At 48.6% G+C, this 18,993-nt stretch overlaps 1 protein-coding gene across 2 annotated transcripts; it reads right to left on the bottom strand.

Moving 5' to 3' along the window:
• Nucleotides 1-253: 253 nt before the first annotated feature.
• Nucleotides 254-18,210, bottom strand: PRELID2 (PRELI domain containing 2). 2 transcript variants are annotated; one of them, XM_068697937.1, is made up of 7 exons: nucleotides 18,052-18,209; nucleotides 12,891-12,948; nucleotides 10,867-10,940; nucleotides 9,152-9,312; nucleotides 6,711-6,816; nucleotides 1,308-1,373; nucleotides 254-868 (listed from the first exon to the last, which is right to left on the bottom strand). In XM_068697937.1, exons 1-6 carry the CDS (start codon nucleotides 18,124-18,126, stop codon nucleotides 1,329-1,331), a joined length of 519 nt encoding a protein of 172 aa, XP_068554038.1. In that variant the 5' UTR covers nucleotides 18,127-18,209; the 3' UTR covers nucleotides 254-868; nucleotides 1,308-1,328. The 2 variants fall into 2 exon arrangements, with proteins under 2 accessions (XP_068554038.1, XP_068554037.1); XM_068697936.1 differs by lacking the exon at nucleotides 1,308-1,373 and having other exon boundaries at nucleotides 18,052-18,210.
• Nucleotides 18,211-18,993: the final 783 nt, after the last annotated feature.

Raw genomic sequence — 18,993 nt, 5'->3', positions numbered from 1 at the left:
GGATTCAAGGCATCTGAATTCAAGTGTGGTGTCAACCAACTTCAGTGAAGGTATCGAAGCTCTGTGCTCACCTGATTTTTCAATGGAAGTTTAGAAATAAAACTATCCTGTTGCAGTGCACATAACAAAAGGAAGAAAAGCAAATGAGACACTGTAGGGAACTTTGCTTGCACTTCACCAGTTTTCCTACGGCTTTCTTCCCCTGTTCAGGCGCAACAGGAGAAAAATACTTTGCTGAAAGAATTCAGACAGATGTAATTTAAAACTTGTATTGAGGCAGGTCTTACAACTGAAAATAATCACACTGGCAGGAGCATAATAACCAAACATTTCCAACACAGCAATCAGGGCTGAAATAATGAGCAATGTTGACTCAAGCAGGGAATAGCAACCCTACTCCGCTGTTGAAGCTGAGCTTCATTTTTGTACAATGAAGCCTCTATCCCACAGAATTAAGCTGTGAAATAAACAGCACACGGGGCGTGCTTGCACCTCCCTTGATAAGATGCAAAGCAACTGGTTAACGAGACAAGGGTCTCTTCATAGCACGGAGGGCTATTTTATTTTGTTGTTCTGCGTTCCCTTATCAAAGGCTTAATCTCTAGAGATTGTAGAACAAATTCACAAAATGCTTCTGCTTCCAAGCTTGCATTTGTTTCTCCATGATTTTCAAGATCAACATTCCCTTACATAGCATGATTCCTTAGTCTTCTGTAAAAGGTTTGCAGTCTAGAGTCACTTTCTCCTATGCACATTAAATTCTCTTTCCTCGATAAAACGGCACCAGCGAAGTTCAGGTAACAGCCACAGAGTTCCGACGGCAATGAAGATAGGCTGCTCCAAGGAAACTACACAGATGCATTTTCTCCTGCAAAAGCAGAGAAATAGGTTTTAGAACATTTATTAGGAGGTAATCAATAGCCATTTGCTCTTGTCCTGAAGCTACTTAAAGAGTTGACCAAACATTCCCGCCACGGATAAACCTTGAAGATACTACTCTTCAGGAGGAAATCTTTAGAAAGAAACAACATCTTATTTTACCAAGACTTCCACACTCATATATTCACAGAGAGGAGAGGACACAAGAGTCATCTTACTGAATACTGTTCTAAAGTTTCTGAATTATGTTAAGCCTAACGCAATAGTAGATCACTGTTTTTCTTGGAAAGTCTATAAAAATTGCCTGCTATTTATAATGAACCAAAAAAAAAAAAAAGTTTATTTGTAGAATTACAAAGACCACAATGTGCAATAGCTATCACAAGCTTTGAACAATTTCCTCATCTGTAGATGGATGCTGCACTTACAATAGCTCATAAAGAGTGCAATCAACCACACTGCTCCTGAAGAAGAGTCTCCATTATTTTAATACCCTGAAAAAAAGCACAAATACATGCCAACTTTACACACAATATAACTATTTCACACATTCAAAAGAACAGCCCCACAATATACCAGTAAAACCCTACAAAGAACTGTGTTTTATGATCCTGTACTAGCTCAGTGTAGTTCTCTCTGCTGCCTGGATGGCACAAACAGCACTTACAACACTGACTTCTCTGACAGGAACCTGGAGAAGACAAAGGACTCTTTGCAGCTTCCACATTTTTCCAAGGCAAGGCAGCATGAAGCCAGGGCACTCAGTTAGGAACGGGAATGAGAAATTCCTCTAAAATGGAAATACTGTCACTTGTTTTCTTCACAGGCGATTGGGTCTGTGCAAATCAAAGCTCTACATATGAATATTTCTACTAATGCAGGAAAGAAATACTGAACACAGCCAAAAATACCATCAGAGGACCACAGGAGTGAATCTTTCTTCTAAAGGACTGATTTGTGAAGGGAATTGTCAAGCATTAAGCTGTTATTAAAGCAAAATTTAGGTTGACTGTAGGATTTTTGTTTGTTTGTTTGTAGGAGTGGGGGGTGCAGTGCAGGTCAGCCCGAGGTGCTTACCAACCAGCAACAACTGTTCGGGCACACTGCACTGCTGGCAACAGAGCAGCCATCGAAAAATCTGGGGGAAGCTTTGATGGTACCAACTGCTCTTCCCATATCAGGGCTAAAAACTGCTCCACAGCAAAGTTCTTCCCTATTTTGAAATGAGCTCAAGTTCAAGGTTCAGTACACAGTGAGAAAGAAGCAGCTTCGCATCTGGTGGAAAAGCAAAACCAGTCACTGTAGTGAAGAAAATCCAGAACATCCCTTCCTCCCAAATGCCTTGCAGGACAGTTACGACCATTTGCCGGCCCTGCTTCTCATGTTTGGTCAGATCTTGCAGACACAGCAAGCAAGCCTGGAGCTTACTTATAACCTGAGTGGGACTGAGGCTTACCCTAGGATGTTCTTTGTTTACCAAGATAAATGAAAAAGAGGGTTCTCGGTTGGAGCCATCATGACAGAAAACAACAAAAGAAAGACAACTTTAACAAATAGGTCAGAAGAACTTCTTTCCACATCTCCATGACAGATGGACAAGATCTGTCTACAAAAGCAGCTCCTCTTCCATGGCTACCCTTCATAGAAGGCCATGAGCTGACTGCCTCAGTCTATCAGTCTAAAGCAGACGTGCCACTGTTTGCAGAATAAAGCACTAATTGACATAAGTGAGGACTGAGGTTTGCCTAGGGAATTTAAAAATGTTATTTATTGAATCAATTATGTTCACAGTGTGACAACTGCTTTTTCTTTTATTTCTCCTCGTAGCACTGCAGACTTTTAGGCAGAAAAGTGTTGAGGAAGAAAAGGGGAATGAGAGGGGAATCCATTAAATGAATAAAAATACGAAAGGGCAGGTACAACTCATTACCCAGTATCTTTTCAGCAAGGAATGACTAAATCAAAGCCTAATCAATATATTCCTTTCAACTGAAGTTCAAACACTTAAATCTCAGCCCCAGGAGATCAGGCTTAAAGGAGCTAAATTTACACTACTTAGAGTGCAACGATGCACTCCAAATGCAGAGCAAACATTGCCTACCCATTAAACCCTGCACCTCCACAGCTACAGCTTAAAAGCTTCTCTGATTGACAAGCCACAGAGTAGTTCCACTTTTCAAAGGTGGAGGTACTCCTCTGCTGTGAGGAGCCAACGTGCTGCAAGCATCTCCATGCTTTTACCAGGATCCCTGCAGCAGCCTGAAGCACCCACACCGCCGGAGCGCTGCAGCCTCCAGGTGCCTGCTCCAGCGGGGCCGGTTTGCTGCTGCCGACAGCACACAGCACAGCAAACAGGGCACAGGACACAGCAGCTGGGCGACAGCATAGCTAGGGAAACATGGAACGGCAGTCCTAGGAGCTTCCCACACCACGGACCTGTTGAAGAGCCGATGTTTGTATCCAGATAAATGCCACGAGCCAAACTGGAAGCGCAGCTGGGTGGGACAGCGAGCAGGCGTTATGTCTGCAATGTGCTCCACACCTCCACGAACGCCCAGGTTTAAGCAAGAGGTTAAGTGATATGCAGGACGGTGTAAGTGGCTTGTTTTAATCTGAAGGCAATGCACATTGCAGCACACGGCCCATTTCCATTCCCAGCACAAAAGCAGGGGACGTTTTAACGGACTAACAGAAAATGTTCTGCTGCCTCTGAAAGGAGCACCTCAAACCTTGCCTTCTGGCTGTAACCATGACAAAATGTTTCAGTTAAATATTGTTATTTGAGCTCAGCTCCATTTACCAGACTACGTTACAGCCTTTCTTTCCTTTCCACTCCTTACATATTCAAGTACTGGAAAAGGAATCTAAAAAAGAAATCAAGAAGTGAAAATGACAGAAATGTTGCAACGTTTAAGAGGCAATGGATAAAACGTATCAATACAACACAAATGTATTGCTAGACATGCTCCTTCATTATGCAGCCTTAAAATCGCTCCTAATGTTGCTGTTTGTACTGCTTAACACTAGCAGAGATCACCGTAACTTGGAGAAGGATGGGACGATCGGGTCGCACTGACCACCACACACACACCAGCTGCCTGCTGGCCTCCAGCCCCCGCCGGCAGTGGGTTCCTGCAGCCTTTCCTCACCCGCTGCAGAGCGATTCCCCTTCCAAAGGGAGCCAGAGCCCATGCCAGCAGGCCCAGAGCAGGCTGTCCTGGCAGCTGGGGTTTACTGGTGTATCTGCTCAGACTTTTAAATTGTTCAGGAGGAAAGTCTTATTGGCCATTATCTGGGTGCGTATTGCTTTTCTGAACAGTCAAGAAAATAAAAAAAAGCATAAATGCTGCAATTTCCACCAAAACACACCATGACTTCTAAAACAAGAGCAGGGAAGGGGAATTTTATCTTTTTTGTTTTGTTCATGGTTGGAATAAAGTAAGAGAAATATAAAAACATCACGGTTGTTCTGTCATGCATTAAAAAAAACACTACAGAATAGGCTCATGTCAATAACAAACAGCGGTTAAAAGAATCTGCCTTTCGCATCCAAGGATAGCTCTATTAATCACAACTTTTCCCTCTCACTCTGTGACACAGAGATATTTAACACTGATTGTGTGAATATATGAGTTTTCTGGTATTCATTCACAAAGTTTAAGATTTTAACATTACAGCATTTTCTCCTGCTCTCCAGGTAGCTCACTCTTTCTCTCAACACGGGTTGCTGCCTCCCACTGCTTTCTTACCCCCTTGCTCCATCACAGGGCTGGAGAAGCGCACTGCTGTCAGGATGGAGGAGATAAAGCAGGAATAATGCTTTGTCTTTGGAAGCAACATCCTTACTTTTCCCAACCAGGTGTACCAGGGGCAAGAAAAGCACCTGTTTGATCAGACTGTTAGGAAGGATGTAAATCAGGCTCCAAAGATAAGAAGTAAACCAGCCACAATGGGAGCCCCGAGAACGTTTATCAGGCAGTGTCACTCACGCGACATTTCTTTTATACCTTGATATAATACCTTTGCATTGCTGTTTATTACATTTGGGTAAAATGTGTCTCAAAATTACTCTCTAGCCAAGCCACAAAAGAAATCCTACCTAACAGCTCAGAAGAAATGAAATGCATACACGCAGCTGTTGCCACAGGGAGACTGACGTTGTAGAGGAAAAAAAAATACCAGGCAAGTCTGTAGATGTGTACCAGACACCCGTTTGTGTTTTTCAGAGCTCTGCAGACATAGCCAAAATTGTTAAAGGGTTTCTAACGCAGCACTGAGATATGCTGTGAGCTCGTTTGTCTCATCTGCGAGCTCTGCACTGCCCTAAGCTTGCAGGACGGGTTTCATTACGCAGCCATCGCTCCATTGCTTCCACCAGCACCGTTGTCTGCTTTTCCTTTTTTTTTTTCTCCACTTTAAAAAGCAACAAAGATCTTACAGTTATCAAGAATAAGCAAAGGAATAAATGGTCATGCTGTGGTTTGAACTACATTTCCATCCACGGCTCCTGGGGCACAGACTCCAACATCAGGAGGGAGAGGCTGAGCTGTCTGCACCCCGCACTGCCCGCGGGGACTCCCCCAGCGCTGCTCAGGGAAGGGCTGAGGCTGCTGCCCACACTGTGTGCTCACACACCCGCTGAAGCAAAGGGAGGAAATGCGGGACACTGGTACGGACACAGTAAAATAAAAAATAAAAATAAATAAATTTTTAAAATAGAACTTTTAACACTACTAACTGCTTGGTCCGTATGAAAAATTAAAGAATGGCATAAGGCGTGATCTGGCTTTGGACTTCTAAGTATACCTGAACAACAAATTTCTCCAATAGATAACTTAAAAATAATAAAAATAATGGGATAACGGTAAGTGTAGGTTCATTATAGTCTCGCACACATGAGATTCGTAAGCCCAGCTGTGAAACTGCCATGTTTTCAGGCTCGAACATATGCTTGCACTCATCTGAAACAATATACAAACTGTGTGGGAGGCAAAAAATATCTCATTTACATCAAAAAGGTTTAACTAAATACTCCTTTCAGCTACTCCTCTTGCTCCTTTTTCAGCAGGTACAAATTTTAAACATCTTATTCACCACAGCCTGAACCCCCAAATCTACCCAAGTCACAAATATCCCAAACCAGGCTTGCTGTGTAACTGCATTTCCCAGCGAGCGCTACAGGAGACACTGCCGTTAGAACCAGTTTATCAATATGACACGGCTCCCAGAAACTGAGGCCTTTGAACACTAATTCCTCTGGGATGCACTACTGGATAGCTTTTATCCTCTTTCATAATTCTTGCTGAAAGACAGAACTATTGAAGTATACAGAACTGCTACAGGGAGATTGACTGTGGCTATTGTAAATACATCAAGCTGCCAAAAAAAAAATCTAATGTTACTGGAGAAAAATGTGTGACATGATATAAATTCATGTTGGCTATTTTTGACTATTTCAGTGTGAAGGTGCTATAGAACTGAAAATTATTATTACAGTATTAGCTGGTACAATAAGACATTAGGAAGAAAAACTGTTTCAATGCCTCAGGGAAATCAGGAATAAGAATGAATTACAGAAATTGATACAGACACATATACCATGCTTTAAAATGTATTTGAAATAAAACTATTACCATAATAAAACTAAATCCATTTCTGTTCTGCTTGTTCTCTGTAGGCAAAAGAAAAGGTCAAATATTTTTTCAACAATTACAAGATGTAAGGAATCCAGGCTTAAAACACCAACTTAGCTTTAATCCCAGACAATGCGGTGATTTGGAAACATTTTGAACATAACTCCAGGAAGAAGCTCAGGCAGTAAATAAACCTACCTTCTTCACGCCTTGCTTTAGGAATGACTGAGCGAAAGCTTCCAACACACGGTTGAGCAAACCGGCCCCCGTAACCGATATCCTGCCTTTCTGCGTGAAGTCTGTCCTAGGAAACAGGAACACAACACCAACTTGTTTCTCCGCCTACTTCGTAAACATCAAACATAAATCTTCCAACGTTTTTGTCTTGACTCCCAAGCAAGGCATCACGCCGTCCCCCCACGCTGTGTACTGGCTCTGGGAGGTGCAGGCACGGAGCAGCACGAGGCGCGTGCCAGTCGCGGCTCTCGGAGCAGCTCAGACGGGAGCTGCTGCAGGTGCCGGGAGCAGCAGCGCCAGCCAGGACTGGGCCAGCGAGGTGCTGTACCCTACGGGCAACAGACCGAGGCTTCTCTACCACAGAAACAGCAAACAAAGCCTGTGCGATCCTGCGGGTCCCCGGGCATCGAGCTAGACAGAGGCAGTGACAGCGGGGGGAAGAGGTCCGACACAGACGCCTTCCCACTCCCACCTCAGAAGCACTCGCCCGAGCCCAGCACCACCGATGCCCCCAGCAGGCCACAGCCGCTTTTTATACACACAAGCCATCAGGAAGAAAAACACACAGAGCTCAAGTGAAGGAGCTGGTGCAGATGAGGAGCCTCCCCCAGGCACAGGACAGACGTCAGCAGTGAATGGACCTGGACCTGGCTGTGCTGGCTGGGACTGATCCATTCATTTTGCTGTTTCACCATTCTTGGAGACCAAAAAGGGCAGCTCAAGGAAAATATCGATCTGAGATTGATTTCTGTAGCACACAGCTGGCAACGCTGCTTCGTTACAGCACAGTCACAGGGTGAAGTCTATTAATGAGACCCAACTACTAAATTATTGACTAGTTAAGTACGACAAATTTGGTCTAATTGTTTTCATGATGGGAGTTTAATTAAAGCGTCTTTAGTACAAAAAGTCTAGCGATGTTGTTCAGGTGGTGTCAGGGAGGGTCCCCAAAGCCTGCAAGGCTTCCAAAACATCCAGCGCCTGGCCCTTCACAAGGGAAAGCTTTTGTGTGGGAGATCCTTACCCCCGCTCTGTGGGGCAGGGCACTGCTCGCACATCACACGCCAGGTAACCCTCACTGCACAGCGCCTGTTTCGCCAGCAGTGCTCACTGCATCTGGTGCCCGAGGAGGGGCACGGGGGGCACTGCAGCAGCGCACAGCCTGCTCCAGGGGCTGCTGGCAGCCCAGCTACACAGCCGGGTTTGGACTTCTCTGCTTTCCCGAGTGCCAGTCTGCCTCAGGATCAGAGCAAGCAGCGGTGCCTGCCTCCATGGGCAGCTCTCCTGCATGGGGAGGCAGAAACACGCCGAGGACAGCATCCTTCCTAACCTGGAGCAGGCCTCAAAACAGGGCAGGGGGCTCCGACCAGCCGAGGCAGCCCGAGTGTCTGCACCAGCAGCACCAACACCTACAGCTGCAAGGCCGTGCTGGTGCAGGGAAACTGGGAGCCGTGGGACAGGCCCCATCCCTCTGCAGGGCTGCAGTGCAGGGACAGGGGGGCTCAGCAAACTTCTGAAACACCATGATTTAAAAAACAAGAGGAACATATCCCTAAACAGCAAAGTCCCAGCACTGGGCTTTCAAAACTGCTTGAACCCCCAAAACTGAATTTTGTCTGAAGTTGTGGGTTTTTTTCTTTAGCATCCTGAGAGCTCTCAGAAGCCAGGCAGACCTTGCTGGACAGCCCTGCCACACTTCCCAGGGAACATCACACGGCAGAAGTAATGACTAATTACAGCGGACACCAGAGCACAGTAAAAACTAATGGGGTTGACATCAGCTAGAAACAGATCTATTTTTAAAGACAGTTGCATGTATTACATAGCTGCTCGTTTCACTGCTGCAGGAGTTAGAAATTCCACTCCTACCCTGTCATAAACATGCATTAAGACATTTTTGTGCTCCACTCAGCACAAACACAAGTCTATCTTTCTCGCAGGCAAAGTCCCATGCCAGCTTACACCTTTGGGTCATGGTGGGCCAAACACCAGAGAAAGAAAATTGTTTGGGAGCAAGAGCGCTCCGTGCCAACGACTGGCAAGCAGGAGGTAGCTGATAATTTTTAAACTGCTAGCCAAGCATCTGCTGGTAGACATGAGAGCAAAGTGAATGCTCTGGCTGTGCCTGCTGTGCAGAAACAGCGGGGCAGCCTTCTATGACTGCAGAGGAGCACATGGAAAATTAATTTCCAACAATTATTTGTGCTCTGGCCAGAGAACCTAGCCCAGCATCTGAAGAAGCCAGCAGAAAGCCACAGAACATTTATAGTAGCTGCTTTAAACACAGTCAAGACTCAGCAAAGAATTGTTATTCAGACCCTTCCAAGCATTCAAAAGGCAACAGAAAACACTTTTCAGGCCAGGAGACCACAGCAGCCTGGAGCAGGCACACAGGCACTCACCAGTTTGGGTTTTCCAAGCTCTCCCTGAAGACAGACTCCTCACTCAGGGACGCATACTGTGTCCATGTGAGACAGTGAGTTTTCATAGACATATTTCTTTTCTGCATATTAAGCCATGATTCCTCTTCCAGGTGGATGTTGGGCACTTTTAAGGCACTGACCTGCAAGTAAAAGAATTGGAGTGCTTTGAAAAAAGAAAAAAAAGACAGAAAAAAAAGCATTTTGAGAGGGTAGAAGCACTTCTCAGTACCTGGCATACACTCGTAGCCTCAGGGGGTAAGACTGAGGACTACTGAGGAGGGGACATCAGCTCTGGCTCACGCTGACGAGCAGAGCCAACCTCCTCAGCACACACTGGAGGCCATGCAAAAGCTCCAAAATTCCTGGGGATTGCTCAGCCCCCAGCCGGACTCGCAGGACTGCTCGGCACCAAGTTACCTGACCGTCTGTGTCCCCTGCCCTGCTGCCGACAGCTCCCTCACAGCCAGGGGGACAGAGCCCACTCCCGCGGGGTTACCTGCGAGCCACCCCCTGGGGCCACGGGGATGGGGGGGGCACGGGGATGGGGGGGCCACGGGCACTGCCCCCCTGCACGCCCCTGGCAGCCCTGCCCCAGCCGCCTCCTCTAGAGCCCACTCAACCTGCGAGGCTTTTATCTGGCAACGTGGGCTGCGGAAGGGATGGAAATCTCACCATCGGCTTATTTTAATTCTGCATGTATAGGGCAATGATATGTTCTCCTTGGCGGATGAGGCTTGGAAGAGACAAACACATGTTTAGAGGCAAAAACACACAGAGTCTTCAGAGTACCAGGAAAAAGAGCTATGTATACTTTGAAGCATGCAGGCCTTGAAAAACAGTTATTTACCCATGCACGAACATAAACATACTTTTGTGTATACAGGCTGTATGCTGCGAGATACTCTGCAACAAACAAATAATAAATCGAGGTTAGTCCTCTCCCACAAACTGTGAGGAAAGGACTGCTCTCACCAGGCACGGGACTGAAACAGCACGGGACTGCACACCCCGGGTCCTTGCATTTCCCACAGCCTTTAAGGATTCACACCTTATCCTCCTTACAGGGACTCTGCGATGCCACGTTTAACTTGCAACATGGTAGAGGCACACTGAGCATTATTTTAATTCCCTCTGAGTTCCCTTACAGAGTGGCTTTTCGTAGGAGACAACGGCCCAGCGTGGTCCAAGTCACGGATCAGACATCCAACAGGAGCTCGGCACCGAAATATTGCCCGGTGTTTGTTATCAGCTGCCTTCTCACTGAGTCTTCAGGTGCAGTTTCTCCCCCTTGAGTCCTGGGACACTGGGCTTTTACAAAAATACCACCTACCACAGGAGAATCGGGGCAGCTGGCAGCAACAGGATTATTACAGGGGGAGCGGGGGAACAGCTGCCCTTTCACTGAGGCCCAGGTGACAGCTTAACGAGGGTTTACTTTTTCCAGGTAGGAAAGGTAAAAGCCTGCTGCCACCTGCAAGGCAACCACCAGCACCATTTACATCTCCTTCTACTCAAGGCTACAGGTTTGCCCATTCCAGTTACATCGGTTCTTAGGGAACATTTTTCTCTCAGCTTCTCTTTAAAAGTAACTTTTCTAACAAAAAGAAAATATCATTAAGAAACGTGATCCCGTTAAACAAGATAAACCACAAGCAGGCACTTCACAACCTGACTGAACGTCCCCGAGCAGTTACCTTCCTCAGGATCTCAGGAATTACATTCTTGCACGTTGCAATTCTCCTCCGGTAAACAATCCCTGTAGACAAATCTGTTGGTAAAAGCCAAGCAGAAGGGAAGAGTTACGGCAGCAGATATTACCATTTTTTCAAAAAAAAAGAAAAAAGTAGTTGCAAGACTTCACAGACAGCAAATGTGCAAGCAGAAATGTTGGCAAATTAGCAATGCAGTAGGGTTTTGATTTATTTACTTTTTTTTTTTTCTAAGTATAACAGAGTACGCCTGCTGCTTGCCAGACAGGGCTGTAAGCAAGGCTGCTATGGGCACTGCCTCAGGAGGGGTCAGCACCCAGCGCTGCACCCAGGCACCCTCACAGAGCGTGGCACAAGCATCTTCCTGTGCTCCTGGGCAGCCAAGCCCCGCAGCAGGCAGTGCCAGGCTGGTCCTGGTGCCGGTGCCAGCCTTCAGGGACCGTCCTGGTCCTGCCCTGTCCCGCAGCGCGCCGCTGGCTGGGGCGAGGGAAGCGCTCGGGCCCCTGAGCTGCCGGGCCATGTGCAGCCTGAAGCTTCCCTTTATTTCTACCCTCGCCCCGATTTATATTCTCGAGCTCGTTCTCCGGGCAGACGTACTGCACACATGATTTGCAGAGCCGCCGTGTCTCCTTACGCATTTATTTCTGCATTGAATTGGAGCAGCGACAAGGACAAAACTATCTATTAGGAAACAAATTACAGTTATTTACCATCTCAGAAAATGGCTGGCTTTTAGAACCACTTTGCCTTTTAATATTTAATGACCCAGATCAAGAACAGAAACCTCGGGATAGTACCACACGAGAACCCAACTGGCAGGCAGCCCAGGTTACAGACTTGTCAGAGATGGAAGAGTGTGTTCTCAAACAGCATTTGGTTGGGTCCGTGAAATGAAAACTTCATGGGGTTTGGTTTTCAGGACTGGAACAAACACATCACATAAATAATAAGAAGCATCTCCATGCAAGAGAGAGCAGAAAAGCATCTCCAAGACGAGTGGTTTACTCCCTTTGATAAAAATGCCAGGGCAGCACTAATGTTCTGTTTGCTTTAATCTCAACAACCTCACTAAGGGCCACCGCTAACCCTGAGCTGCAAGGCAGAAGACATCTCCAAAAGTACGACAAAGAGCAGCCACAAGCACTTGGGACTAAGACTTAAGAGTCAACAAGTTCTTACTCCATTCCAAATGAGAATTCAATCGCTAATCCAGTATTTAGAAGAAGGGAATAATTACTGTGCAAAGTCCTATGGTATTTGATTCCCACGTGGTGGAACAATAGTTTAATACTTCACAGGCACGTTACTTGAAGTGCCTGACTGCAAACGCATCTTGCAACCTCAGCAATGGGAAACAGCCTGTGCAGGACCACCGCACCTCATCTGCTAACCATGCTCCGACCTGAGCACGTTTATTTGCCCGTCACTACGACTGGGAACTGGTAATGTCTAACTCTTGGTATTCCAGGAACCCTGATAAGGGGCAGACTGAGGGTCCGGGTTCACCAGCTGACTGCCAGCACCCTACAGGGCCACCGTGCAGGTGGCTGGGCCCTGGAACCACCTCGCTATGCAGTGGGACAGTGACACGTCCCCCGGGCAGGGACCTGCACAGCGAGGCAGGGAAGTGCCTGCGGAGCGCCTGAGGCCTGACCCCAGCGCTCACCGAGCTCAATTCCAGCTGCCTTACCCCTGGTCTGCAGAGCACTACGGCTGGAAATCGTCACAGAAGTGCCAGGGAAACGCACAGCAGAAGAACGTGCTGCAGGAAAAGTAGGCAGCCATCTCTGACAGCCCCGGAATACACTGAAAATCCAAATGCTTAATCCAGCTAAAACACATGCTTGTGGGGGCAGGTTAAATATTTTCTCAGTCTCACTTAGCCTAGGAGTCCTGCATGCTGGATGTGTGCAGTGCCCAGCTGCTACTGAAATAAAGCTGTTCAATAGTTAACACTGAAGGCTATGAGAAGCGTTAGGTAGCTTTTTAAGAAAAGTCAGGCAGCTTACCTGTTTTCTCTTCCACTGTTTCTACAGCCGTGACGTGTTTGTCCATGGGACTGGGGTACTGGGATAAAAATGCACAGAGTAAACATCACTGCTCGCCACGTGGGTAACAGCGCAGGGCTGCCTGCCACGCGGAGAGCCCAACGCAGTCACATCGCTTCTCTCAACAGGTACAGGCTGCTCCGCATCAACAGCCTGCAGACTCCATTCGGATCAGGAAGAATTCGGTAAGACCAGCTTAGTAAGATTAGAACAGAAATGAGAGGGACAGGGCTACAAGGACCTCACTTCCACTGCACAAAGCAATCAACACTCAGGTCAATAACAAAATCTAAAATGTAAAGCACAAGAAAATTTATTGAACTCAAATAATGCTGAAAAGTTACCGTAACATCCATGGTAAAAAAAATGCCAGGCTGGAGAAATGCTGAACACCAAATTAAAATCAGCATTGAACACAACAGGGAGCTTCAGAAAAGGTGGAGAAATTGCATTTTAAGACCAGATCAGTTTGGGTAACGCAACTACGATGTGTAACAACGGGTGCTCCAAAATCCTGATGAAATCTTCAGTTCTGGGCCAAAAAGGTCGACAACTCAGAGCAGGCTGCTCTACAACCCAGCTCTCCTGCTTCTCGCTGCAGAACAGAAGTTGACTCTAAAAGCGCAAGGTTTTCAAGTCCTGTTCTGCACAGCAGCTGGAGCCTTCCCCACAACTCGCTGCTGTGAAGTGGCAGCACTGGCGTCATGGCATTATCAACCTAACTCCCGCTGTAAGGCCCAACCGTGTGAAACACGGAACCATTTCCATAAATCTGTCACTAAATAGCAGGCTCTATTACCCGAGTCCTTAAACAGACATAGACTCAATCTCCTACACGGCTCAGAAAAAGAAATAACACGAGAGGCCCACGGGCAGATGTAGCGGCTTGGGGAGCCTGCCAGGCACAGGAGCAGCCCCGCCAGCCGCAGCCTCCCTGCACGGCCCCACTCCCCGCGGACCTAAAGCTGCGGGCAGGGCACAGCGAGCCCCAGCCCTGCCGTACCCGCTCCTCACAGGGCTGCCCCCACACCCCGGGCACCGTGCCCAGCCCCGCTGAGGGCTTCGGAACCCCCGCTGCTCATCCACGGCGGACATTCATGCAGTTCCAACGAGTTCCCTCAGTAAATTGCCTTCCCGTGCTTCCCCAGTGCCTTGAGGGTTGAGGTTGGCAGGGACCCTGGGGCGTCTCAGGCAGGGCCACCCAGGACCACATCCAGACAGGTCCCGAACACCTCCGAGGAGGCAGACTCCCGATGTGCTCATTTTAGAGCCGTCTGTCCCTCCGTCACTCTAAAAAGACCCCAAACAAATCATCAACAGCAGAAGCTGTGAAGCTGACTGTCCTTAAAATACTTTTTTTTTTTTTTCTGTGACTGCCAGCCGTGTGTGTTTCTCAAAGACGCTGAGTCCGTTTTAGAGACTTAGTGCACAAACGTGGCACCCGCAAACAGCATTTCCAAAGCTGAGTCCCACAGCCAGAAAATCCCTCTGCATTTCCAGCACAGGGAGTGTCTGAGCAGTCACCACACTTACTGCCACATTTCGCTGCTTACTGAAATTGAAGCTTTCCATTCCCCATTTGCAAAAATGTGACAATTAAAAAGGGAGTAATTCCTGTGCCCCTACTCGGTCTTCCTGCAAATGTATCGATTGTTTCTACAAGTACCAACACAGAATTGATTCCATCAGTCATTACTCTGAATCCAGGGAATTGAGACCCTACATACCCTTCCTAACTGGAATGCATCAGATCATTTATCAAAAGCAGCAGTTTCTAACCACAGTGATGTTTCTTCGAAGTTATTTGAGGGAAATAGCAGACCTTTAAAAGCAGCACTGTGTTTAGCAGCAGAGAGAAATCACTGCAGTTACACATAATGATTTGTACAAAAATGAAGTATTTCAAAGCAATGAAGGGCTGGTTTTACATGCAAGATCAAATGGAGCCCACATAAATCAAAATGACAGCTTCAAAGACTTGCGAAAAATAATAATATTTAAATTCATATATATTCTGATTCTTTCTTTTCCAACACCAAGGAAATGAAGCGGTGACACTGCGAAATCAGCTAAACCTTTCCACATTCCTTCACTTTATTACTGGGTTGGAAAGGTGGTGGTTGTGAATAAACGTGAATTAAAAAAAAAAATTCTAGCAAACCCACTGTGTAGATTACTTACTGCGATAAAAATCAATACATGCATAGGCCTCTCACACCCGGATACATTTATTTCAAATACAAATCAATCTGTCACACTTGAACTGAGCCTGAGTTACTGCTGGTGGGCTCAGCCCGAGGTGAGGTCTCCCCACCCGAGCGGCCCCTGCAGCAGAGCAGAGCAGGGCAGGGCAGAGCCGAGCAGAGCTCCTGGCCCCGCACCGTGCCGGGGCACAGCGAGCCCTCCCCTGCCAGCCCAGGAGCGCAGCTCCTGCCTTGGAGGCTGGGTGTGAGGACCCAGGGACATGGGAAGTGCTTCAGCTCCTTTCACACCTTGCCCGGGGGATTTTTCCTCCCCTGCGCTGTAGTTGTCCAAGAAGTGTAACACAACAGAAGGCTGTCGTTGCAGACCACCACGTGTCCACCTCGTCCCTGAGGAGGGATGGAGCTGGGCCACTACCTGCCCCTGCCCTTCGCCACCAGGAGCTATGGCAGGGCTTAGACATGTAGGCAGCATCTGCAGGGCTTCACGGCTGCCATGTGCTGCAGGACTTGGATCCTGTGTCTCGAGAAATGCAGGACACAGGCAGAATGTTTTCCAGGGTATTTGTGAACTGACGTACAAGTATACACCTCAGTATCTGAGGCAGAAGGCTGTCCGTCTGATGACCACTGATTTATCAAAGTGGAGGAAGCACTCTGCGGTCAGGGCACATTTTTAGAGAGGCTGGGTGAAAACTTTGCTGCGGAGGGCAGCAGTGCTTCAAACCGAACCTGAGAGGTGTGTAAGGGGGACGAGGATTGCAGGGGGTGAGGAACAAAACACACCAACGCCGTCCAGAGTCAGAGTGATCCTCTTGACTTCTGTGATCAATCGAGAGAGGTCGTAAGATGCAGTCAATACAGAAAACGCCCCAGTACAGGCAATATGTGGGACTTCTGCGAGCCAGGAGATGACTTGTCACAAACATGCCCTTGAGGAACCCTGACTGTGGTCTCCTCTCAGAGCAAGCCCCGTTGCACCTTCCCACCCTACCGCAATTTAACAGCACTCAGTGGTTCAACTCGCAGAACCCTGACAGAAAGAACAGGATCAGGAGCACTGAAAATCAACTTTAACTACGGGATTTATGAGTAACTACACCAATCCTTCACTCATACAGAATTCCCGGTTAAAAGCAAGCGATGCGCTTTGCTGGCACATACAAACAAGGATTATTTTAACCTCTCTGCTCTGTGCCTCTGGCTGCCATAATCAGCCTCACTGTTCACCTCCAGCTGCCCTTCTTAACTCACATAGATGTATACTACAGACCACAATTTCTGTGTGTATTTCTACTCTGGTTCGTATCTTTCACAATGAAAAGCACTAACCCTGCTTCTCTTCTGAGGCTAGCTCCCAAACACTCACAAAAACCAGCAAAAGATGCCTCCTGCCTGTTCTTCTCCAAGTTCATTCAAAGCGTTCAAATTAATATTTCAAAGCACATCCATTAGTCAGCCATAGTGTGGCAGTCTAAACTACATGGTGAGTAGATTTGACTACCCAAGCTTTGCAACTATACAGCTCAGGCTTTCTGCAGCAGGGCAAAAAAGATTTTCTTTTGCCATTTTTTTTTCTGTTTTTAAAGGAAACCTTAAATGCATCTTTCTAAAGTCCTGTGCTAGGACAAGAAAAGAACATCTGTAGATGATTAACAGAAGAGAAATAGAAGGATTCCAGACAAAGCATTTTTACGCAAAATTCTGCGAAGAAATTTTGAATTTTTCCTTTGTAAGAGTTCCACACAAAACATATTTGGTCCTCATTACAGGCCAAGGCACCACCACAGGGATTCGGTTCCCCTTTATAATGAGCCGAACACCAGAAAAAATGAGGCAGTCAATTAAAAAAACCACGCCACATCTTTTAGAGATGTATGTACCTGCTCAGTCATTATCCCGTGAAACTGACAGCGCAGGCAGGAAACTGACCCCACTGAGACCACCCGCAAAAGCCTGGTGACCTCAGCAAGTTTCAACGCAGTCTTCAGAAGCTTTCAGCAAAAAAATAGCTTGTTATTTCTTGGATTAAAGCCTTGTGCTCCTACCACAAGCCATAAAACCGATCCCATTGTTAATGGCCTGACAGTTTGAGCGCAGAGCTCCTTGCCAGGAGGCGGCTGTGCCCGCGGCAGGCAGGCCGTGAGGAGCTCGCTGCCGGCCGGCACCCAGCGCTGCTGGGCCGGGGCTGCTCCCCCGGGGCTCGGGCTCTGCTCTGCTGGGAGTGGACGCGCTCCCGGCTCCCCTCAGCATCGGCTCCACCACAGCCCGGCCACTGCTAGCAGGCACCTGGGAGCCGGCACCTGCCCACAGCACGGGCATGGCCTTCCTCACCTGCACGCTGGTTGCAGCAAGGGCAAATTCAGCCCAAAGCCAACATCTGTGCAGACTTCTTGTCCTGACGAGAACGGTCACAAACCCCCGGGGCTCTGTGCCAAGGAAACACCCTGCGCTATCCCCACACCATCCCATTCACTCCTGTGGTTAATGTTTAAACACCTGTGGCCGGACCAACCGCCATGGGGCCCGCTCCTGTTTTTCACTTCAGTGTTCCCAAAAGCTGGTCACAGCGGGAGGGCAAACGCCCAGCACCATTTTTTCATGAGGATCACACCTCACCCCTACTTCTGTGCTACTGCTCAGGGAAAGCACCAGCAGGAAGGGCAGCCCTGATGCACAGCTCGGGGGCCGGGGCTGAGAGCAGCGTGCACAGGGGGCGTGCAGGGGGAGCTGCAGGGGGCAGCCCCTCACGGAGCAGCCCCTCACGGAGCTCTGCCCCCTGCCCCCCGCCCCGCTGCCCCCCGCCCCGCCGCCCCCGCCCCGCACAGCGCTCCCCGCACGCCCACCCGAGCCCCGAGCCTCGATGGGGACCGGGCACTGCCCGCTGCGAGGCGCTGCAGCCCCGCGGCGGCCGCGGTTACCTTGCGGAGGTAGCTGGCCACCACCTGCTCGAAGGGGTAGCGGTACACGCGGTGCACCTCCACCGTCACCCCCATGGCGGGGCCCGGCCCGGCACGGCCCGGCCGCCCCTTCCTGCCCCGCCCGCGGGCCCGCCCCGCACCGCCACCATCTTGCGGGGCCGGCCCCGGGGCAGCCCCGGGGGGGATGGAGCTGCCCGTGGGGAACCGCAGCGCTTGTTGGAGACACCGGCACCTGCCCCGGGCCCCCTGCGGCCGGGAAGGCGCTGCCCCGACGGTGGTGGCTGGAGGACAATGAACACGCTGCCTAAACGCGTGTGTGCGCCTGGTTTTGCTGTAAACATGGAAGTACCGGGCAGCAGCACTGCCTGCTCGCCTCCTCCTTATCTGAGGCTGCCCAAGTTCTAAACGGGAGCGGCAGCGATCAGACGGGCCCGCCGGGGGGGAGCCGCCCGGGGGGGGGCTGCTGGCTGGGTACACACAGAGCCTGGCGATAAATGAAGCGAATCCGGCATCGGTTACGTTTGTGTTTATTTGTAATTAAACCCCTGGTACCCACTGAAAAATTTCAGTAGGAGACACGTGGAAGTCTAAGAGCTAAAAGGGCGTTATTTCTAGTGATTCCAGTACTGGGGAGAGGTTTTATAGCCTCCCATAGAGAAGCAGAAACCTGGCCATAAACGCCCTGCCACGGCGTGCAGCCTCAGCACCGAGAACGGGCGAGCAGCCTCGTAACTCCTCAGTCTCAGCGGTAATAAGCAAGTTAAGGCTGCATTACCATTACTCATGAATATGAAATGTAATGATTTAAGGCTATGGGGAGGGAGGAAAGAAAAAAAAAAAAAAAAGACGTTTCCCCCGTTTGCCTCCACCTTTTGAAGCCCTTGTGTTCTGCACCACCAGTGGCAGCCTGCAAAGTATTCAGCATCATTGCTTCACCTCAAC

Source organism: Anas acuta, chromosome 14 (assembly GCF_963932015.1).
Source record: "Anas acuta chromosome 14, bAnaAcu1.1, whole genome shotgun sequence".
Classification (NCBI taxonomy): Eukaryota; Metazoa; Chordata; class Aves; order Anseriformes; family Anatidae; genus Anas; species Anas acuta.
The sequence above is the reverse complement of the archived record's forward strand: the minus strand, read 5'-3'. Positions and strand labels throughout refer to the sequence as shown.